Genomic DNA, 25,024 nt, shown 5'->3' with positions numbered 1-25,024 from the left:
CCGGCCAAGTTTAAAAAAATGCATCAAAGGGATATTATTAATCATAGAAACAATTGAACTAAATTAATATGAAACTCAATAGAATTTTTCAAATTATATTTTATGTATTCATTGCGTATTCATATCGTTAAAATCAATAATTTTACAAGATTAATCAATAAAGTATTATTTTTTTAATAAATAATTAAACTAAATTGATCTGTTTTACTATACATATTACCAATGATGTGAAGTCTATTAATTGCTTAGTAAAATATACAGAATAAACAATAACAGTTTACATTCGGATTGAAATATTCAATATGGTTATAACAGTTTCTCTTGAAATATTTGTCTAATATTGAAATTTTATTTTAAACTGTTTACATCTAAAAATGTTGTGATTAAAGTACTAAAACAGATAAAATAAAATAATTCATTCACATAACACTTTTAACTTGTTTAATGTTATTGATGTAGAATTCATACAAGAAATAAACTGTATATTATATGAAAATTATGAAACAACCTTAATTGAATATGTTTTGGTGATTGTCTATTACTGCCATGAATAATCGATGAACCATCAATATTCGATATTCACCTTGAGAAAACAAACGCATTCCTATAATTTCAGGAGCACTTTCGATTTCGATTTCCTTCTCCCTTTAATTTTTACCTTATTTTTTGTTCTTATCTTTCACCCTAGCATTTCGTTTATACGTAATCCCCAAACAAAAAAATAGTTCACTGCTCGGTGCATGGGGTAATTGCGTAATTGGGGTGCTCTAAATTACACGGTCGACAGAATGTGGATTCGCGTTCGTTAAGTGGGTGGAGCGAGCGGAAGAAAAAAGCGGCGCATTAAAAACCTGATAATTTACAGCGAATTATATGGGAATTATATAACGCGGGGGTTGATGGCGGAGGACCGAGGGGCGAACCCTGTGGGGGCGCCGCCGCCCACGGTACGAGCTGCGAGCACGCCAAGCCACCATTATCACTTATCTTAGCCGGAGCGGAGAAAAGGAAACCGGAGGAAAAAGTGGAGTGTATTTCTTCTTTTATTTCTTTCATTTTCTCCCCCGAACGATATTATGCAGATTGATGGTAGATGGCGGACATAAAAAATAAATAATGAAATAAAAATATATCAGGCACATCTAATTACTGTAAGATTCTTGGAGAAGGGAATATGCAAACAGGTTTTATATGTTTGACCGTTGGAAACGATCCGTAATAATATAAATATTTCATATTTGCAAGCCGGGGCTTTTGCATACGGATCAGAATTTCTGAGGGAAATTGTACAATGGTAGAAATCCTCGCGACGTGTTCGGGTTCTTGAAGTGAGCATATCTCATATGCCTCCAGTACAATTGACCCAAAATCCGCTTTAAAAGATTTCACTCCAACACGGAAAGACGCGGCCCTCTTATTTTGTTTCCCGGCTCGACAAGCCAGCAATAGAATAAAAGGATGATACATTGTCCATCAATAGAAACATATATCAACAGTAAGTTCACGTCCACGTTTACAATTTCTACCAATGATGGAAAACTATTTTTCTTCTGCTTTTACCGAGAAGCTACTATCATAATCAATATTGATGAACTGTTTCTAACTGAATCTAATTAACAAAAAATGATATATTAAATAAGAAATTTATATATCTTATACTGTTATCACTAACACTTGCATATAACATAATAGACTCTGAAGGAAAGTTTGTAATTAAATCAAATAAAAAAAACTAACAAAAATGTTATAAATACAAAAAGCACTTTCAAGTAAAAATAATAATTTGAAGTAAATGTCATCGAACAATTAGCTAGGACCTTGTGCCTACATTAATTTCATTTATATATAAATATTTAAGCTCATTTTTTTTGTTTCAGTTGGGAGTGAACTGTGACCTTGTGCGCCACTAATCGTGCATGGCATAGAAAAAAAAATGTGTATGGATTCATGACTACACGCAGCCAGTGAAAAAAAGTCAATACCAGCGCTAAGCTAAAAAAAATGAAGTTGGAAAAGTCAATGTTTGCATTACTCACTATTACCTAATAACATATACTCGTCTACTTTTTTGTATCCTTTCTTGAAAACAAAATAAAATTTAATGATATTTACTTGGAAATATGTGATTTATATCATAGTCATATTTCTTTTCCCAATACAAATAATAAAGTATAAATTACTTCTAGAAGTTTTAATAAAACAGCAGTAAATAACTCGCTTAAGGCAGTATCAAATGAAAGACAAGTTTTCTGTATATTATCTCTATGCACTTATTTATTTATAATAAAATTACACGCTCTCTTTATATAAGAAAATTGGACATAGTAATGTAATGACCAATAATTGACCGAACCTATTTCTACCTAACCTAAAAGTTATTCGGACAAATTGGCTATTACGTAAAGATACGACGATGATAAAAAGAAAAATAATAACAATAATAATGGAGATATCGTGTGAAATTAAATCAAAATTAGATATTTATAAGCCAACACCACAACATGGAAATTACATGTAAACGGCGTTTATTATTTAGTTTACTATGAGATACAATAACCTATTATTATAACGTTCTTCATTTATATACTAGAAAATTGTGGACAAATTATTTAAATAGTTATTATTAATTTTGTATATCATTAATTTTATAAGTAATTTTGCCTTATTTTAAAATTAACAATAATTTATTTATTGTATAAAAGTTATATATTTAATAATAGGACAAAGCAAATAAATAAATATAATTGGCAGAAACCTATCATCCACAACAATAAGTATAATCAATAGCACAACTAACATTATAATAATAACTATGGACAATGAAGTTTCATTTTAAATATATTATGCAACAAATAATTACGTGCTTATCTTGACGTATTAAAATTTCATTCGAAAACGATCCTTTAAAAAAAATCAATTTAGTAATGTTATTAAAGTAATGGAAGGGTAATGACTTCTGCAACAACAATGAATGGCGAGGTCAGGCCAATTGCTGGTTGCTTTGGCCGAGGAAAAATCGATTGTTGGTAAATAATGAATGCGCGGAGAAAATGCATATAAGAAAAGCGGCGTTCCTTAATTGAAAGCAATTTAAATTGGAGAGACTGTTGGAACATCTGGTCGTGGTAAGTAAGGTGAGGTGTCAGGCTGTCTCACCTCCTGTGTCTCTCCGCCTGTTGTCTTCTGGAAAAGAAATAAATCTAGATTTGCGCGCCGCAGCGGTTGATACTTGGGAAAGATCGATGTGTTTAGGTATCGGAGTGTTATTGAGTAACGGCGAGGTCCTTCAGGACTCTGTTCCGGTGGCAAATGGAAAGGAGTTTAGTAGCGGGGTCGCATTTGCATCGGAACGTGTGATGGCCCCCAGGTGCGTGTTAAGTTGGAGTCTATATCGATTGGCCGGCTTTGTTGCGGTCACGCCACCCTACATCCATACACCAAGAAGGGAAGAAACCAAACACAGAAATAAAAAAAAAAACAAAGTAACAACTACCCCTTCAAATGAAACATTACCTCTCCCACCTACATTTTACTGTACCTTACAGTTTTTTTTTTGATAATACAAGATCCACAATAATTATTACAATAACAGCGCCCTGCTTTTTTATATATACACATTTTTTTTTTCTTTGCGTTATGATTATTTCGGTGTCGGTTGCGAACTGCAAGTTCTAGAAGGGTAATGAGTTTGGAACTTTCGAGACCGCGGGGTTTATTAAAAATGCATATCAGATTTTATAGGGGAAATGGGGGGTTGGAGTATACACCCTTCATCCTTTTTCTCTCTCTCACAATCTTTTCAAAGGTCGAGTGAGAGAAACAGAAAGGGCCGCTCGTACAGGCTAAAGTTTTGCTGTAAATTACACGAAGCCCCCCTGCGTTTTATTAAGACCCCCCTCGGTTGTCCCCCCGACCGATCCACTAATTTATTTCTTTTCCGCGCTGCTATTTAATTAAATCGCAAACTTGCACTCCAAAAGATTATGCTTTTTCACATTCGTCATAAGCATCGCAAGTATATCATCGCCTTTTAATTGCATTTCGATGAACTTTCTCAGCATTCCCAAATATCGCAGAGAAATAGGACAACTTTCTTATATATTCTCAATATTTCAGTATAAATAGTCTATGCAGCCATATTTCAATATTTCTCTCTAAAATATTCATTTACAATCATTTGATTTATGCAAAATGAAACTTTTAGTAATTATATATAATTAGTAAACGTTAATTGAATGGAAACAAAAAAAAATCAAGAAACTCCAAGATTATGCTTTATCACATTCATCATAAGCATCGCCTTTTAATTGTATTTCGATTAACTTTTTCAGTATTCCCAAATATCGCAGAAAAATAGTACAACTTTCTTAAATACTCTCAATATTTCAGTATTAATAGTGTAAGTAGCAATATTTCAATATTTTTCTCAAATACATTGAATTTAATAATAATTTGATTTATGTAAAATGTAACTTTTACTAATTATCTATAATTAGTAAACGTCCAATAAGCTATAAAAGAAAAATTAATTGAATGGAAACAAAAAAAATCAAGAGTTAAAATTAAGATTGAACACATAATGTTAAACTATTTGTACCATTGTTTGTAGTTGAGAGTTCGGAAGTCGGGCGAGGCCATTGAAATGCATGCGAACACCTCGGAAATTTCCGCGCCATTGGATCATTGTTCGCCAATTAAACCAATGAAATGAACTGTGAATCGAAATCCACACCCCCGGTTTTTTGTTTTTGTTTCGATTTCCATCCCGATTTTTTTTACGTTTCCGAATTATTATTATTATTTTTTATACTTTTTCACTTTGCAAATGATCCCCCCTACCCTTTAACATCATTCAGTCAGTTATTGGTTTTATTATTAACGCGTATCAACGGTGTTTCGTCAACCAAAATCATTTATCATACATGCACAAACAACGCAAACATCATGCATAAAACATTTATGATTATTAATTTTGTATATGCGCTCAACGCAATCTGTTGAAGGGCAAAACAACATAAACAATACGCGGCTGGGGAAAAACGTGCCTTCATTTTTCACATTTGGGACGACACAAATATATATATTGTATGTGTATATATACGGAATTCAAGAGGGAAGCCGACAAAGATTTCCCAAGAGCGAGTCGCTTGTAAGATTATACGGTGTAATTGGCCAGGCACGAAAACCGTGCAATAAAATTAAAGACCACGTTTTAAGGTAATTTATGAAAAAGGCAATTCGAGTATTTTAATTAGGCCGTGGTTGTATTGCCTCCTGCGGGAAGTTTAAGACTATTGAGAAATAAAGAAATAATAGAGGCATTCGAATGGAAAATGAATGAAACAAAATAGACAAACAAACAAACATGGCTTAATAACCAATTCAATTTAGTTCGATTGAGGGAGACAAGGAAATATCAAACTTACCTAGTTCCACCCCAATCAATTAGTTTAAAATGCTTTCGAATGTGTGTACAGAGGCGCTGCTGTGTCAATATCAATTACTTTAATGATCGTGCCTCAACCATTTGCAGATAGGCCCTGTGCACCAGACGAGAGCGAGAAAGAGAGCGAAGCAGAGTTCGTGAGAGACCAGTGAAATGCCTTTTCACATTTGTGTTTTATTCTGCTCGCATCGCATGTCGCTTTTGTGTGTAACTTTGCACAGAAAGTTTTAAGCAATGAGCGGGTGTTTGGGAGGTGGTTGGTTAGTAGTGCAGAGGGTGGAGGTTTTGCCTTGATTGGGGTGCGGGGCTTGCGAAGCCTCCTTTCCTATAGCCTACACCAATTTCTGGGGTCCTCCTCCTTCTATCCTCAATCTCTGCCGCAGCCGCCCACGGCTCCGAATATTCCGGCGAGTAGTTTCCAATTACAAAACAAATCAAGATTAATGGAAATCGAGGAAATTCGAAACGAAATCAAACACAAATTAAGCGGAGAGGCGCAACTTTTGTTTCAACCGAACAAGGACGATATTAAGTCCCCCTCTCCTCATCAGAGATTTCCTATTCTGTACATCCTCCTCCTTCCGGATTACTTCCTACTTTGTCGTCCGCATTCAATCGTCATTCTAAAAGCACTGACTTCCGTTTCTACATTTCCATTTCAACATTTACAAACCCAAAGAAATGCATCCCAAATAATTATTTCGACACAGCTTAGAATTACAGTATACAATCTTAATTAATTTCAATTTCATTATCTAGCATAAGTTATACATATTTTTACTATTATAAATAAGATTTAAAACAAAATTTATTAACTTTCTATTCTATTCGTTAAGAATCAGGCTAATACCTAAGAATACTAATATTTATTAAATTCTATATAACAGAAGTATGCATTATGCTTTGCGTCAAATGTGTTTTGCAGGGTAATTTAATTGGAAACTAGTCTATGTTCATGGACCGCAACACGCCGAAATTGTTCGCATTAAATTTTACGAGGTCCAAATTGGCTTCATTAGAGACACCATTGCACTAAAAGCCAAATTCGCATCATGATTTCCTTACTTGCAATTAACATCCGTCTACTTCACACAGATAATATAAGTACAATGTTACCTGAGGATTAATTTGGAAGTATATAAAACGAAAATGTCTATTCAAAAGCTTGCGAGTAAAACTTTGTGATTGTTATAAGCTTTTGTATGTAAGAAACATTTCTTCCTATAGACTGGAGTTGTTTAATGATTGAAATGAAGTAGCTAGAGTGGATGGAAGCTACATATATATGTGTTTGTTCATTGAAAGGAAAGGAAGAATAAAGATTTCGCATCCTGGAGAAATCAAATCGAAAGCTCCACTCAATAATTCAATTGTTTTCGAACTCTATCTTCGTCCAAAATATCATCCAGAGCCTGGGAAACTGTCTTGTCGAATTGGAATTGCCTTCGAGTAGAAACAATTCGTTTATTCTTCCATTTGATCAGGAGGGCCGGTTCCTAAAGTTATTACACCGCGAAGGAGAAAATTAAATGAAGACAAAAGCATACAAATAAACAAAACAATATATATATGGATCTAAAAACAGTCAGGGGTTGAATGTATAGTTGATTTTTGAAATTGAAATTAAAGGGGCGGCGCTCTTGCAAAGTTTGTTATTAACATTTTACCGGGGGATGGAAGCTCTAATGGAAATGGAAAGCCAACAATTTCGTGTCGGGTCCTAGCGTCGTTCTCAATCGCGAAGTTGTAAACTACGGCTCGTCACGCGACCACGAAAATCTTTTGTCTGAAACCGAATTTCTTCGGTGCTTGCAAACCGCCGCCCCCACGTGAATTATTAATAATAAAAAAAGAAGTGGAGACAAAAAAACACATTCTGTGTTATATTCTCGTAAAAATTAACGCTGTTTTTTTTTTCTTGATAAATTAAATAAAGGGAAATTAGGGAACAATGGTTTCGAAAACAATTGATTTTGGATCTGGGCTAACGCGCATAATGCAACTGGAAGACGGTAATTAGGGCCGAAAACGGTTCGCTCATATTAGCAGGAAAGTATAGTAATTTCAGTCGAAAGCATTAGAATAAGCCCCTTTATGTAATGTTACGTAATGCAAGTTTCTGGTATCGTGTGTGTATTAATATATGAGCATACACGTAAACATATTAAATGTAAGCGCGGAGGTGTTTCTTTGGGCTTAGTTAGGCAGGGCGAGATGATCAGGGCTAAAAGGTGGGAGGTTTGAATACTGTTGGGGGGTGGTGGTTAAATATCAGACTGATCGGTCGACGACACGCAAAAACTAAAAGCTTGTATTAAGGTGGTAGTGTTCCTCCACCTCTGCTATGCAAGTTTTCTCTTTTATTCGCATTAAGCTAATACCTGTTACGAAGTTAGACTACGGTACTGCTTTGCATAATCAATTTATTCTCCATTGCCATGCTTTCGACACGTTTCACTTATTTATTATCTCTCTCGCTAATAGCAGCCGAACCCGGGTCGATATCCTCCTCATCGCTGCATCAATGGAAATTAAATTCGAGTCATTTCAAATCTAATAACATCTTTTCATTCTCGTTTCCCCCTTTTATAGCTTGAATATAATCAGTTTGCATCAAAAACCATAGTACAAGATGGAATGCTAATATTTAAGAACCATACTCATCAAATTTATAGAGACTAATGAATGAATAATTAAAAGTATTGATTATTATTACCTGAGTAAAGCACAGAATATTATTAACCTTCATTTAACCCTGACTGCAAGATTACTACTGGTACGACCACAGGATCAGACTTTTTTTGTAGCAACAATTTTTCGTAATTCCACAAATTTCGTTCTCGTTTTCTACTTTGTAACATTTTCCAAAATTATTTCGCCATTTGTGTTTGCAATTAAATTATATATGTGGTACATTTACTTCACGTGTAACAATACAACGTATGGCCTACAGAGCCCGAAGCTACGGTTCATAATGTTACCAAATATTAACCCTTGGAGGACTATAGACCGGATCCCGATGTGTTGGTTTTCTACTTTATTTTTATTCCCATATTTACAGGAGGCCTTTCATTTATATTTCACTCATACAAACAGAAGTACCCAACACAGACGCACACGCAAACAACGAACAAAAAAAAACTGGTCGGAACGTGTGTTTTTTCCCTTCGCCCGGATGCGTTGAAAGGGTCGATGTATTTTTGTTACGTTCCTTAAATTCAATTGAAAAGGAAGTTAGCGAAATGTACAAGCTATACGAACGTAAAATAAAAACGTCGTATAAAAGTTCTATCGCGAATTGTCTCGAAATATATAGTTTTTATTTTTATATTATTTTGGCCAGAGAAATATCGAACGAACACCAATACCTTTTATTTATTCATTTCAATCACACTGCTTCTTCTATTTTCTTTTCAATTTTTACTATATGTTACGAGATTTTGCTCTTAACTTAATACAGATTACGAGGGATCATTTAGATATATTAAATTATATAAATATAATCAATAAATAAAAAAAATTGATAAGAAAAAAACTTCATATTAATAAATTAGAAAGAAACTCTCCAAATTCAGGAATAACGACAAAAATTTCATGATCTTCAGAGAAAAAAAACGTTAATTAGATTTAATTGCTGAGATTCTATGGTTTATGTGTTATTTTATTATTATAAACTGATAATTTTCAATTAAAAATATTTTTTTTAAACTAAAGAACTCTACAATTTTCAAATTTATTAATTTATTTTATTTCGTGTTTCCTTAGAAAGGTAAAGTTAATTATAATTATTGCTGACAAACGAAAAATAAATATTTGTACGTTTTTGATTTAATTAGATCTACTTTTCTCTGTTATCGCATTTTATTTATTAAGTGGGTCGTATATTTTTCTGAACTTTTTTAAGTGAATCTTTGAGCTGCGCCCAAGGCCTGCAGGATGAAAGGTCTCCCTTTTTTCTTCATTTCCTCTTCCACCTTTCGCCGTGCGTAGATGTGTGTGTGCGATGCGAGGGTTGGGAAAGGTGAAAAGAAAAAGACGACAGAAAGACGAGGTGGAAAATAAACGCTGCCTAAAAGCTAATCGCGTTGAAAAATGGCGCCGACGAATAAACGGAGAATACTATAAATTAACGGTCGTTGCATAATTAATGGTGCACTCAGGCCAAACGATATGTAGGTCGTGGGGGTCGGGTTTGGAAGCTGCGCTTCCTCCGATCTGTTGCCGATGACGAGGAGGTCGGAGGGTTTTAGGTCGGGGACCCAAACGACGGACACCACCTCCTCCTCTCTCTCTCTCTGTCTCCCATCCTCATCCCCCACAACTGACGTTCAGGTCAACTCTCAAATATTTAATATTCCTGAGGTAAACGTCAATCAACGTTTATAAACTGCTTAATAAAACACGGCCGTCAAAGTGCTCTACCGTGTCAGTGCCTAAATATAAAACAAACACCTGACGAAGAATACCATTTTCACTGTTTTAACCAAACGTCGCTTACTATTTATTTAATTAGATATGGCGACGTCCGCATATTATATTCAACGAAACCTACAATAACGATAATGATGAGCTTGAGGTCATAATATAAAAATATAATAGAATTACATAAAACAGAATAATCTGAAATAACGTTTTATCAAAATACATTTCGCACCGAGATTATCATCAATTGATATGGAAATTAAAAGGGTAATTGACGTGCGCAAATAAATTTCATTAATATTATATAATGTGTATATGCGAGAGCAAAAGTTATCCAGAAATTTCAGCGATTACCATGCAATTCCGAAAATGATTTATTGTTATCATAAATTACATCCACTTAAACACAAAAAAAAAACAACCAAATACACCCACAATTTAAACTGTTTGCATTAATAATAACAAATAATTTATATTATTTTATATTAAAAATTAACAACAGATAATTCCAATTTTATTATTTAATTTATGAGAAATTGTAAATGTTCGATTTTTTAATTAAATTTTCATATCATACATTTTCATAAAATATTTATTGTTCACTTAAATCAAAACTGTTTACATCAATTTATTTATCATAAAATATATTCACAAGATCCCTAACAAATGTATATAGAAAATCACTAAAATAATTAAGAAGTTTACGGAAAGAAATTTGTCAAAGACATACAAAGTTAAAAATATAAATCTGCTTAAAATCAAACTTAAAAAAAAATAAATAAATCAATTTATTAACACCACCTATTATTTAATTCACTTAGAAAAATGAACAATAAGCGTTGTATTGCAAATATTAGCAAATAGACTAAATGTTACAATTGATTATATAATTAATTTTGAATTTTTGAATAAATTATGATAAAATATTATTAATAATAATTAGTTTAATTGTATAATATATCTGCAGATATATTAATAATATAAATAATGGAATTATGTAAATTTGTTTGTTAATAATTTACTTTTATTGAAATTATAATGTAAATTAATTAATTATATTTTTTTGGTATACAAATTTTATTAATAAATTAATTTATAATCAAATCAATAGAGACTTTTCACAAAATTGAATTAATTAATTAAGCCGGAAAATAATAATAGCTGAAACAACAAAAAATATTTGTTTTTTATCAGCTGTGTTTGTTTTAATAAACAAAAGTATGAATAAGGTAAAAACATGTAATTTTGTAAAAAAGTTGATTAAAAACTAACACACTATAAAATCTAAAGCTCGCAGAGACAACAAACAGAGAGACAAAAAAAAATGAGTTTACAGCTGCAAAAATCGGGATTGTCCTGTAAAGTATGTATATGTATATATATATACATGTGGGGAAACAGGAACAGGTAGATTTTGTATTCCGTTTGAAATGGGGTGGAGTGAGACAGAGACAGACATGGCTGTCGGGAATACTTCTGCGAATAAACAGGCACGTGCACATATCACAGCCCTTATTCGAGTGGGCCTCGTGCTTTTAATATTAGCCAACATTATTTATGGAGTCGATCTGTCAATTTGCTGCGAAGCCCTGACACTGGATTAATTCTTTCCCGTCCGGCAATGGACGCAGGATTAGTACAAAAAAAAGGAATACGTATTCGGTTTGCTGTAAATACATGTTATATTGCCGACCTAAAATACACTAAATGAATTATTCAATTGGAAAGCTAAAAGGAACGATATAATGGTACAAAATAGTAAAAGTATATCCATTTATTGTCCAATTAATTGAAATCAATTCATAACAAAAAAAAACTATTGTGTCATTTTTATCGAATTAAATTAGTTTGTATAAAGCATAATATTGTAAAATAACAATATTTTAATAAATAATTTAGAATATTTTGCTTTCAGTTATTTATAGCAGATACAAAATTTCATTAAACTTTAGTTTATTGCTACTATTTGCAAAATATTTATACTTTATACAATTTTATATTGGATACTCTGCTGTCACGTATATTTCGCATGTTATTGAATTTTATTGGCATTGTCAATTTCTTATATGGAAATGTGCATCGACATATGAGCAACGGCATGTACCGTCTCGTAATTATATTTCCACTTTTATACTGTAGCGTTCCGTTACACTTATTGGAAATTCGTAAACGTAATTTCTAATATATTTGCATAGTAATTTCATTATAGTTCAAATATTTCTCATTGCATTTATTTCTAAAAAAAATATATAGTGAAACAGATAAAAAAAATATAGAAAATTACATTAAAAAAAGAAGCTATAATTTCAAACGACTTCAAGCACATAAATCTTTGAAAAGTCCATCGAGGTTTGTCAAAGTCTCCTATTCGACTTTTTTCAATCTAGTTAATCCTAATCTTAACTTAGTGTAAAGTAGGTCTTTGTATAGTTCTTTAGTATTTTTGTTAGTATAAAGTAGTAGTATATATTTGTTAGGAGATTTACATCCCATTCCATTAGATTTTGTGTAGTTTTCATTTTTTTTGTTTTTTCAGGAATCAATATGATATATTTTATTTACAAATGTAATGTAACTAATAAATTTAATTGTTATAATAAACAAATACTGAGCAAAAATAATTCAACTACAATTGTTGCATTATTGTAAGTTAATGACATTTTCAGTATTTCAGCTACATATGGAAATTTCATTGGTTTATGCTGTTTTGATATGTGCTACAATTGGAATATACTGGGGTATATTTGCCGCACAGAATACGCAGCAGCGTAACGTATATATGTGTAAGTATTTTTGTATTTATGCGATGTGCTTCGGTGGGTAGGAAAATGCAGAGAAATGTAATGTCTTCTGATGGGAAAGGCAGAGGGAAAAAAATCTGGGTAAACATAATCTAGAAGTGGCGTTCGGCGAGCGCATTATGAAATTCAGAATATATAATATAAGCGCGGCAGTCAAATTTATTCCGGATTTTCGCGTCGCGACGCCGCCCCTTGCCGCCGCCGCACTGTCTGCCAGCTCCTCCATTTCTCCGACGAGCATCGCTTCGGAAAAATATTAAAAGCGAGAAGACTTATTGCGGCCTCTACGCCGCCGCCTCACGCGTACCACCTGCATTTATATTGGACAAAGATTTACATTCGCAAACCATCAGGACATTCGCAATACACTCTACCGTCATTAAAGATCGACTTTTAGTATAACGCTGCCAACTTCTATTACCTAAACGTGTGCAATTGCATCGTGCTCAATGATAACCGCTGGTACGCCTGATAGTCATTTATGTCTCTTGTCAAACAAAGTGCGGATGCAGCATAATACATCAAAAACCACCCTCGAATACAGACACACAATAAAATTTATCGCTCATTTGGCGCGGCGAGGCGAACTTTCACGGGTTTATCTCATCTAGGGGGCAGCGCAACAATATAATACCCATACGAATGTGCACGATTATAATGGGACATATACTAATGGAGTTGTAATTTCGATAATGAACATTACCGGACACATATCAGCCATAGTGCATAATCATTTCAGATGCGAACGCCACATTTAAATCCATTATCAATAATTGTAATAGATCCTGATAGAGACATGCTAAACTGGAACATCGCCGCAACCAGATCGCTCCAGATACGTCTCGGATCTTAATGTCGAACAAATTTGGGCCTCGTCGTCCATCGATTATTCAAATGGTTTAATGTTAGACGTTACACGTTATTAATAACCGAAAACAACTACCACCAATATATCATTTCACCCTGAAGACGAAAATAAACACATTCACGAATACCGAAATAATCACATTTGCTTATCGGTGCTGTACCCATTTATATGTTATAATTAGTCTAAAATGAAGGTTCAAATTAGGGCTAATCGCCTATTTTCCAAAAATTTCTAATTTTAACTTAATTGTGTTAAATTTAAATTAATAATTCATTATTAAAGTTTCAGAGAAAGTTAAATAACATAAGTTCATATAGGTTTAAGAATGGCTTCATGCAGCATTAATTTAATTTATGAGGTTCGCAAGTTTTAATCCACTGAACAGTAGATTTTGCTTTGATCATATTTAAACTTGTTAGGTTAGAGTGAGAAGCTATGAATAATATAGACATATTATAGAAGCCTTTACAGAGTAGAAATTAATTTGAAAATAAGTTCTATTCAGGTATATTAATGTACATAATGGAATATTCATTATGACCATTTCCAATGGGAACATTTCCAATGGGACGTCAATATAGGTATCAATACAACCGATATCGGGATCATCATTTATACGCAGTTATATAATTCAGGTGCTTTAGAAGTTGAGCCAAAGTGTCTTTAAATTAATCACTGGGATCGAAAGATTCGATATTCCGGACGTTGGTATCTTCGATTTACATAATTAAGTTAATGCAATTTAAGCTGATTTGGACTAGGTCAAAACAAGAAACGGCTAGAGACTATCGATTAAGACCCACAGCGAGAAGGGTAAAAGGTAAAATTTAAAATTTTGATCTAATAGAATATGCACATGGAAACAATTTATCCGAAGGTTTTACTCAGGTGAAATTGAACGTGTTGGGTGTAGGGATCGAGACATCAATATCTTGAGTCGGTGGAAGGATGGTGTCGGTGGTCGACGGGGGGCGGCGTATGAGCTGCGGGTGGATAGTTTCGGAATGGCAAGCGACTCGGTTTGTGGCAATTCCGAGCAGCCAAGCCGCCCCCCGTTCAAACGAACTCGATAACTTTGTTTTTGTGTATTTGCTCAGAAAGTAATTCGGCCGAAAGTTCAACGGCCGTATGTTTCCCTTTTCCGAAGGGCGGTTTCAAGGAGAAAGAGAATAAAAAAAACGCAACTACATCGCCGCCTCCGACGCCTCAGCCACCCCCATCTGATCAGAGAGATAGGACCCGAGAGGAGGCTGCGATTGAATGCCAAGATATCTCAATGAATAATAAATATGATTAAGTGCAATTACGAAATAAAAAATGGAAATACGAGAAAGGGGGATGATGAAGAGGCGAGTGGGCGGTGAAAATCAATTTTTCGGTTGGTATATGGCATGTCGTGAATGGGATCTTAAAATAACACTGGCCCCGTGTAGTTTAGCAATCGAAATGTCTAGCCGCCTAGTGTATCGTGTGCCGCACATAATTACCCTTCATCCAATGCAAACTTATACATCCAGCTATATCAATTTAATTATAAAATCGTTACCCCTAATGCATGTACAATTATTCCAGTGTAGTCTGTGTTTCGTGGCTCCATTAATGCAAATATAAATTAGGAAAAACGAAACAAGATTACAAACTACGTTCTATTATTTCTCACTGAAAAAAAACATTTTTAATCCTCTGAAGAAAAAAAACTAAATACTGAAAATATATCTGGCTTGGAATAACATTAGACAATACACATGTTGTATTGTGATCTCTAGAGATAAAGCCAAAATAACACTTATTGCATATGTAGCAAAGTTCAACAGGTTTTCAGTATTTATACTCAGTTAATCTACTTAATATAGTAACAAAACCTCTATAAAATATTATTTTAAATTCAGTCACCAATCAATCAACCAAACAAAATTCAACAGAATTTACTAAAACATGTACAAGCTACTAGAATATAAAAATGATAAAGTCCTTAACTTGAATACAAGAAAAACAAAATTGTTTGTTTCTTCGAAGAATTAAGATGTATTTATATTAAGAAAAAAATTATCAAATTCATGGAAATAGATTCAAATCATTTTTAATTCAGACATTACTTTCACTAATAATAACCATCCATTTATTTCTTTATATACGTATGTTTTGCAAAATTATTGAAAATATTTGTTGGGTAAAAATTGAAAAGAAAAAGGTATTTTCTAATTAAATAGTCAATTAAAAGGATGAGAACAATTAGTGATAAACGCAGATGAAGAGAGACGCGAAAAGGAAAACGAAAAAAATGAAATTGCAAGATTCAAATATAACAATAAACTGTTTATCTGTGAAATCCGATCTGACTGAGAGCATTCGATGAATCCGATAGCTGGCGGCAGTATCGAATTATCGAGTTTGAAGGCGGGTTTGCATCATTAAAGCGATGCTTTATTTAAATAGAAATGGGATTTAGCAGCGAGACGGAAACTGTTAATTGACAGACAATGCGAGAGAGGGGAAAACAGTTTCCATCAAATTGCCACTCGAAAAAATTAGTTCTTTTCAAACTACGAGAGGACAGTAATCAATAGTTGATCATTTCAACTTTACAGTTTCCTTTCAACAACGTTACGCAATTGAATTATTTAATGTTTAATTAAATTAAATATTATATATTGTAACTAATCAAACTAAAGTAAAGAAATAATAAAATAATCATTGAAAATCTGTATGAATAAACTTCATCTGCAATAATAAGTATTATCTAAATTCAAAATATTTTCATAACTTGATACATTTATTCTATAAATTTTAATTGATTTGAATATTATACTAGTATTTGATTGTAAACATAATAACAAATAAATACATCCATATTTTAATGTTATATAATATATTCATTTTGCAGTTTAATATAAAAAAAAACTAAAAATAATAATGATAATTTTCAGTTGTTGTTGTTGTTGGTAATTTTTATAAATAAATGTTGCTATTATTGTTATAATAATCTGTATTACAGAACGTTATAAAAGATAACATTTCCAAGTATTTTAAAGACTGTTATAATTCGCAAATATTACTAATATTGTATAAATCCAGAAAAACTTTTCAAATAGCATTAGCCTACATGATTTTGCAGATGTCGTACACAGATGTTTTTTCTTTGTTATTTCTTTGAAGTTTAGTGCTCGTTGCATTTCATGGATTTTATTTTGAAATTTTCTACAATTGATCCTTTGTGTCAGATGGTTATGGTGTACCTCCCTTATACCTTCTCCAAAGATGGTTTACAAAGGATAGCACAAACAAACCAAAAGTGTTTGCATTTAACCATAAAACTATAAGCTTTTTACCTAATATAAATCTGTAAAATAAACTTCATCCTTCAAAAAATAATGAAAATTTCCTGATTATAAATAGTACAAATATTTAAATAATTTTTGAATATTTAGAAAGACTTTGACACATCACAAAATAACAATCTGTTATATATTTTTGTATTATATTCGTTAAAAGATGAATATATGCTTTATAATATCATACTTCGATTTCGTAAAGTAAATTTTAAAGAGAAATAAATTGAAAATGTATCAATTTGAGTATACTAAATTACAAAAAAAAGAAAGAAAAGGTTAGATATAAAATTTGTAAATGGTTACCAGGTAAAATGCATTTGGGTCAGACTGTATCCAGCTTTATCATTAATTCAATAAAATTTCGGGAGGCGAATTGCATAATATATACACAACATTAATATAACAATAAATAATATCGTGGGAGGCTATTGTTTTAAAAACATACAGGACGGACGGATTACCGATTCCATTTGCGAATGAATTAAAATAAACGCATAATGTGTTTACACGTTGTTATTATTGCGCGAAATAAAATAGAATCATTTCATTTTCCACCCATTGAAAGCGCGAAAACTAAACATCGCGCAAACATAAAACAAGTCTCGTCCATTGTGAAGAGAGAGATGCAAAATAATAAATAATACACAAAAAAAATTATATATAATATGTGTATATGGAAATTCGTCAGTGAATTTACAAAAGGGTGGATCGATTCACATTTTTTTGGGATGGTTATGATCCGCTTTTGTGCAGGACAAGAGTTAACACTTCCAAGTATTTGAATCCTCATCAAGTTTGGTTATAAATCGGTGATTCATGTAATTATTCCATAGACGGTGGTTTGAGGATTTAACAAACAAGGCTTCCCGTGGAAACTATGTACAAATATTTGTTCCATCCGCAATATTTCGAATAAGCAGAGCAACAATACGAAAGGTAAATTTGCGTTTATTAAAATTACGGGGGAAGGAAGTCCGTCGAACTTTCGTTTGGAGTATGCAAATCATTCTGGCGAGGATTGTTAACCTCGAAGCGAAGTGCAGAAATCCGAGACGAAAGAATTGAGTTTTCCACAAAAAAAAAATATGAGCAGAACTCAGAAGTTCAGCGCGAGGGTTGGTTGGTAATAGTACCGTAATAAATATGAGTTTAATTGGCGCCTGGCGTTTATATCTTGAAGTGCATTTAAACGTTATAGACAGGTAACATGCGAGCATGCCGAATATAAGTAAATAAAAATATGAAAATATTGACTCACCACTTGCGAAAACTTGGCCGGTCGCAATCAAAATAAAAAGTGCGGCCAGCAGAGGGGCTCCTGCGCCCTTATGGGGGGGCATCATCATCAACCTGTGTAGGAATAATAAACAAAAATGCATAAGCAAACCCCGTTTTCTCCTCTTCCTCCTCTTCCACAAGAAGCGCCTCTCCGAAGATAGAAAAACAATCTTCAGGCGCTCATCTCGCCAACATCATCATCAAAGGCAAGTCACAACACACCAAAACACATTCATAACTACAACAACTACTTCGAATCACAGGTTTCATACACAATTTTTTAAATGGATTACTATAATATTTTGTTTAAAACAGCGCACCGATCATCTCTTGAAACGATTCAACTATAGATTTACTAACAACATCATTTCTTGCGGTGATTCGACATGAATTTGGTGCTTCTGCTATGCGTCGCATCCATAATTCACACACCGTCATCATAATCATCATCTACGCGACCACATTTTGTTTAGTTTTTTTCTCTTTCTCTTTTAATTCTATTACTTTTTACAAAGTATTATTAGATAATCCTTAATTTATTATTTTTTTATATATTCAGTTATGGAAGCACTAAGAGTACTACTAATAAAAATTATATCACGTGTGCCCTAATCAAAAGGCGTCGCGGTGCGCGCGAGAATCAAGCGACGCCGCGGCGTGACCACTACTAAACTCTGCTCGAAACTCCTGGACGCCCGGCGTCGCGACGCGGCGCCAAACCACCCTTGCGCCGGTCCCGCGATCTTCTTATATTATGTAGATCTACAAAGATTACTATCTCAAGTGGTTCGTATTAGTTCTAGTAAATCAGGCATCGATTCGCACTTCAAAATCTCAACTATTAAAAATAACATGTACCTAGTTTCCAAATGACAATCAAACAGGCCAATGTTCAAATCACATATATTACATCTTCTTGCAAACGTGACTAATGTATTAAAATTCATAAGAGTAAATATATTTTTAGTAATATTGATTTATATTAAAAAAAATAAATTTAGTAAACTAAATTCATTTTTAAATATGAACACTTTTCGAAGATCATCAAGAAAATTCTAAAAGCTTTAACTTGTTACAAGGAGATATACAGTGATGAAAAAATTAACTGTTCAAACAAAAATTGATAATTTCTTTAATAAAATATAATATTTTTGGGAAATATAATGTCTGTTTTGTTGCATTGTCTTTTTTATTGTCTACATTGCAATGTATTTGTAAGTAAGTATTTTGTTTATTTTAATTTTGTGTTCAAATGTATGCAGCAATACGTAATTTAACATACGAACAAATTCGACTTACGAACAACCCTTTGAAATGGAACTAGTTCGTAAGTCGGGGGATATCTGTACTAAATACATTAAAAAATCTAAAAAAGTTTTTTTTACTTTCAAATATAATTAAATTATTGAAAATATGTAATACTTATAGTTAGAATTGAACTATCATATGCAAATTGTTTCCAACTTATTCAATTTAATTTAATATTTAATGCAACATATAAATATTTATCTTTCAAAATATAAAGGCTAATCCATATTGAAATTGTTATTTAGTACCGAAAGCTTCAATATATAATAAAGTTCATTTTATTGATAAAAACTTTCCGAATGAAATATTTAAATTGTATGAAAGCTCAAATGAATATTTATAAACCTATATTCAAAAGCTTATTAATTATCTGAATATACTACTAATAATATTTATAAACACTTATATTTGTTCCACTTTGTTTAGATAATTAAAACGAAGAAATAAGCAATTACTTAGTGAAAATTACATGATTAGATATCAACCTCCATAGAGTATATAACTCAATAAACAGTTAATTTGTGATATTGACTGGACCTTGAGATTTTTCCACGTCTCATGTATATACACGTATATAAAAGTTGTTTGCGAGAGTCTGGAAGAAAACAGCCGACAGTAACTCCTGCTTGTCGTAAAAGGCGACTAAAAGGGAAACTTCCTAACCCAATTTTTCTAACTAATTCAATTTACCCTAACCTAACATATTCTAATTTAGCGTGTCTGCAGAGTTGTCACTTGCTCGTAGACCAATTCGACCGCCCGCATCAAGTAAAACATATCACATCTTTCAAGATTAACTCAATTTACTTTTCATTTCACTTGCTATCGGTATATATTTACTAGAGTAGTCCAGATCTAATTTCAAAATTGAATAAAACAAAATAAATAAATAAACATAAACTTTTTTTTATTTCATAGAAGTAAAGTTCGGGAAATGTAATAAATTAATATTCGCTTTTAATTAGAAATGCAATACACATAAATTATATAATAGTTTCGGATATGAAACTTCACTAATTACACCCATACGAATGATTAATTATTTATTGACGTTAATAATCTACGATCTATGGAAACATAATGAATATGTCATGCACACTTCGTGCACAATATTCAATCAGTGGATGTGTTTTTTTTTCCTGATGAAATGTGGGGAAGAAAGAACGGGCGAAATTTTTAACCGAACTCCAAAGAAATTGCAAACAAATGTAATACATTAAAACTTAAGTAAATGAATTTAAAACTTTAATATAGTTTTATGTTTCCCGCGGAGAGAGGGCACACAGTATGTATGTGCTGGATATAAATATTACTTTTGCAAACTTCTGATTACAATTTTTTTTTCACTCTATTCTTATTTGCTCTTCAAGAACATGAAACAATTTTTTTAATATAATTAAATTTTTGCAATTAATATATAAGAAACTAATTAAATTAAAAAAATCATTTACTAAACGTAAAAAAAACTGTTAATTAAAACTGTTAACAAAATCTTAATCTTATGTATGTATAAAGAAAATTAATACAATTATTTTGAAGTTATTTTATTAGATTCTTTCGTCTGCTTAACTTTCGTTTATTTTGGATGCGAGAAATATCGTGAATTTAATTAATTTCCATTATTTTATTTAATCTAAACCGCAAATTGCATATGTTTAATTTCATTGCCATTTAAACATTGCCATAATTCATAAGGGTTAGTGTTGTATGCGGAGAGGCTAACACGAGTAAATAAGATAAGTTCTGGCAAGACACTACTACAATGGGAACTGTTCAAACCACAAAGTTGGTGCCACAATGTTAGTGGTGGTGAAATAGTTTAATATTACATGGTGCGATGATACACGCATTTAGCGTTTCTACATGAATTAATACATTAAACTTTGCAAAACTGTTATTAAATTTCGTTTAAACTCGTTCCTATTTTTATATATTCTAGTCCATCACGTGCATGCCGTAACCTATCATTATAAACATATTACAAACTAGCATTCATAATAAATGGAAATGTAATCTGCTAATGTGATTTTTGCTAACCCAGATGAATAATAACTTATGTAATACAGTTTTCTTAAAATATCATTAATCCTTTTATCTTCTTAAAGCTTATTATGTAAAGCTGCTTAAACTATTATGATATAGCTTTATGTTTAAGTTTATCGTCTTTAATTTACATATTTATTATTTAATATATTTCACTTTTAACATAAAATTTAAAACTAGAAACGACACATAAAAATATACAATACTTTATAAATATATTTATTTAATCTAAATATTTATATCCAAAAGCCCTTTTTACTTAAAAAAATATATCCAAAATAAACAAATTGCACTGAAAGAAATAATCATTTTTATTCAACGTTCACACATGAACATTTTCGAAAAGTTTTCTATTAATATATTTAATACTGAAATTTAATACTTAGTCTAGATGAACTAATAAAGGTTTGTAAATAAATAATAAATGTAAAGGCTCTAAAGGCGTTATAAAATTATCGAAAATTAAACAACTTGAGAAGCGGAAACTACTTGAATGGTTGAAATATAGTATTCCCATAACGCACTTACAAACTTCGCGGTCAAATTTACATTGAATATAATACTATTATACTTTTTTTCTAAATCAAAATGATTTTTTGTTTGTTTAAATTATTAATTGAAGAGTACTTATGAATATTTTTTTCTTGTATAACAATTGTAATGAATAGGATTAAAAAAAATACATTAATTTTGTGTGCACGAAATAACTACAAGAAATGGAGCAACTGCAATGTGGTGCATACGAAACATACAAAGTACAAATATGACAATGTTGACGTTGATATTAATGGATTCGCCCATAGATTAAACGCTATTATTACACACACACACAAGTGTATTTACGTAACGCGGAGGCAGCATTTAATTAATGCCAGCCGTTCGATGGACGGCAGGACTTTCGTTGTCGTCCTGACTGCTGCGCATACGGCAAATCCACTTTATTCGCTTCGTACTTATTCAACAGTTTCAACGCTTTTAGAGATCTTTTTCTTCTCTATTTGTTTAATTTTTTTTTTGTTATAATATAAATAAGTAAATTTTGTGTAGATTTTTATAAATTAACTCCACTTCAAAAAATAATATATTTACATATTTTTGTATAAATTGAGAATTTTAATTATTGTAGTATTTCTTAATAATTGATGAAAAAAATGTTATCATGAAGTTTTAAAAAACTAAAACTATCATTTACGAACACAAATAAATCAATACGTAAATGTAGACTCCTAAAAATGTGTTTACTTTAGAGATAAATGAATGACTTGAGATAATATAAATAGTGTGAATCAATATATGTGGTGTGGAATTAATAGATGTTGATAAGTAGTTTCCTGTTTGATGAGTTGTTAGGTGGTGGTATTTTGTTGTCGACGATTAAGATAGGGAAACATTAGTGCCATTGGGATGTTCGAGAGTTATGAAGTTGTAAATTTGTCGGCTCGAGATAATCACGTGTGCAGCAACAATCAATGGGACTCTATCAAACGGCGGTACGTCTTCCTATAGTTTCCATATAACTTCGTAATGAATACGTAGCTATAGACATTAAATTTGATGGAAACTACGGCGCCGTGAATATGCATGTTTGCTGTTAAAGTCCGCATTGTGTACACGTAGTGTGTATATATTCATTAATGCGATATAGTACATATGGCGGGATTCGCTCAGATTCACTTACATATATTTTGTCTAGTGCCAGACCCCGAGGGAGTAGTTCCATTAGTGGTTGGCAACTAATGCAAAACGGGGGAGAGGCCCAGATCTGACGTCCCAAACGAACGAACGAACAAACGCACCTCCGATATCTTGCTTGTTCCGGATGAAAGCAAAGGGAGGCGGTAGTCTGTCCATCCATCGTACGTAGGCTGAAGCAGCCCCCGCGCCCAACGAACCCAAACCGTACTATACCAAAACGACCAGCCACCCACCAAACCCCTCAGTTAATTTTCCAATCTGCTACACAACAATCATTCCGAAACAATAAGCTCATCTAACTGTACAACATCACATTAACGACACAATTATTTCCCGGACCAATAATAAAACCGCTCACATACCTTCCAATTAAGGTTAATTAATAATTAACACCTTTGAAAAGTTTATAATCGCCGAAACGTATTCAGGACCCACACGAAATTTAATCCCGCCCCGAAGTATAGACGTGCCTGTGTCAACTCGACAATGATTACGAAATCATTTGAATATGGATTAAGGGCAAACCCTTAAGCATCCTTCAATCGATTACCAAAGCGACCCCAACTAGCTACTCCTTCGTACATTTTTCTCGTCATCTTCTTCCAACAGACTCTCGCCCGTACAATAACCACTCGACGTCAACCACTTGGCGAACTTTAAAAATAGACACATGCAGGAGCAAACTATCTTCAGGGCCCACCCTCAGCATCGCATCGATACTAATTTCCTTTGAGCGGGGGCCGCTAATTGATTTTATGGGAATTAGATTGGGTGGTGGATTAGATATCTGGGCGGATTACGTGATGCATCTTATAAATTACATCCCCGGGCCAGAAAGTTTTAATGACTTCACGCAAAGTTCGCAACCATATTTAGTTCAATCGTGAACTATATATATATATAGGAGACAACAACAAAAAAATAAACATAAACTGCATATGCACCATTAAAATTGTTTAGAAGCAGGTATTTTTGCTACCTTCATTATATTACAGACTGAACATCTTGTGGGGAGGGTGGATGGATTGTTATTTGGAGTGGCGCGCTCTCCCTTGTAATTCTATAAACTCTAATTTACATGAAGGCAAGGAAGTCAAATGCGAATTGTTTCAACCATTCCGACACACAATTTGAATATACTCGATCCTTAATCCTCGAGAAAAAAATCTTAATAGGCGGATCATATTTATGGATCAATATAATTTTCTTGGAAACAATGCTAATTTCGCATGTTTGTAATCAATACAATTCAAATTTAGCATACGATTCGCAAGAATTGTATGTTTCTTATTACAATTCGCATATTAATTCGCTTTATTTTAAATCTAATTTTGGAATGAAACGTTAAACACCACCACGCGTTTTCCTACTATTTAATTAAAATAAATAACGGAAAACATACATTAACGTCAGCTACACGATTTCTCAGGAAATGCGTGTAGCATACTATTTCTGAAAACTTACACCCACACTAGTTGCGAATTTTCAGAATTACGATAATGAAAAACTTGTTAATGAAATCTTTTCAATTCATACATATCCACATACATACTTTAATAATAACATTATAATTCAAATATGGAAAAATGAAAAAAAGTAAGTTTTTAATTCCATATATAAGTTATGTATTTTGAAGAATTTACTTATGTTTTTTCATGCAAATAGTTACTAAGAAATATCTTGTATATACAGGTAAACGTCATTTTACGCCGGAGTTCCGTTCCAACAAAAGCTGTCGCAAATCGAATCGGCGTAAAATGATCCCATATTTACAGTGAGGTAACTATAGCGTTTAGTTCTATATAAGTGTAAAATCAGCAATTAATAAGCG

At 32.4% G+C, this 25,024-nt stretch overlaps 1 protein-coding gene across 12 annotated transcripts in view; it reads right to left on the bottom strand.

Moving 5' to 3' along the window:
• LOC108566937 (tyrosine-protein phosphatase Lar) overlaps window positions 1-25,024 on the bottom strand; it is a 430,502-nt gene that overhangs the window by 107,451 nt on the left and 298,027 nt on the right. For 7 of the 12 annotated variants that reach the window (XM_017927075.1, XM_017927073.1, XM_017927076.1 and 4 more), the window contains exon 1: window positions 18,128-18,644. In XM_017927075.1, the coding sequence (XP_017782564.1) occupies window positions 18,128-18,248 (121 nt within the window). In that variant the 5' untranslated portion in view covers window positions 18,249-18,644. Of the gene's footprint in view, window positions 1-18,127; window positions 18,645-25,024 lie in introns of those variants that run through there. The other 5 variants (XM_017927080.1, XM_017927085.1, XM_017927081.1 and 2 more) reach the window with 2 other exon arrangements.

Source organism: Nicrophorus vespilloides, unplaced genomic scaffold (genome assembly GCF_001412225.1).
Source record: "Nicrophorus vespilloides isolate i.1.1-1 unplaced genomic scaffold, Nicve_v1.0, whole genome shotgun sequence".
NCBI lineage: Eukaryota > Metazoa > Arthropoda > Insecta > Coleoptera > Silphidae > Nicrophorus > Nicrophorus vespilloides.
This window is presented reverse-complemented; position numbering and strand designations above follow the sequence as displayed.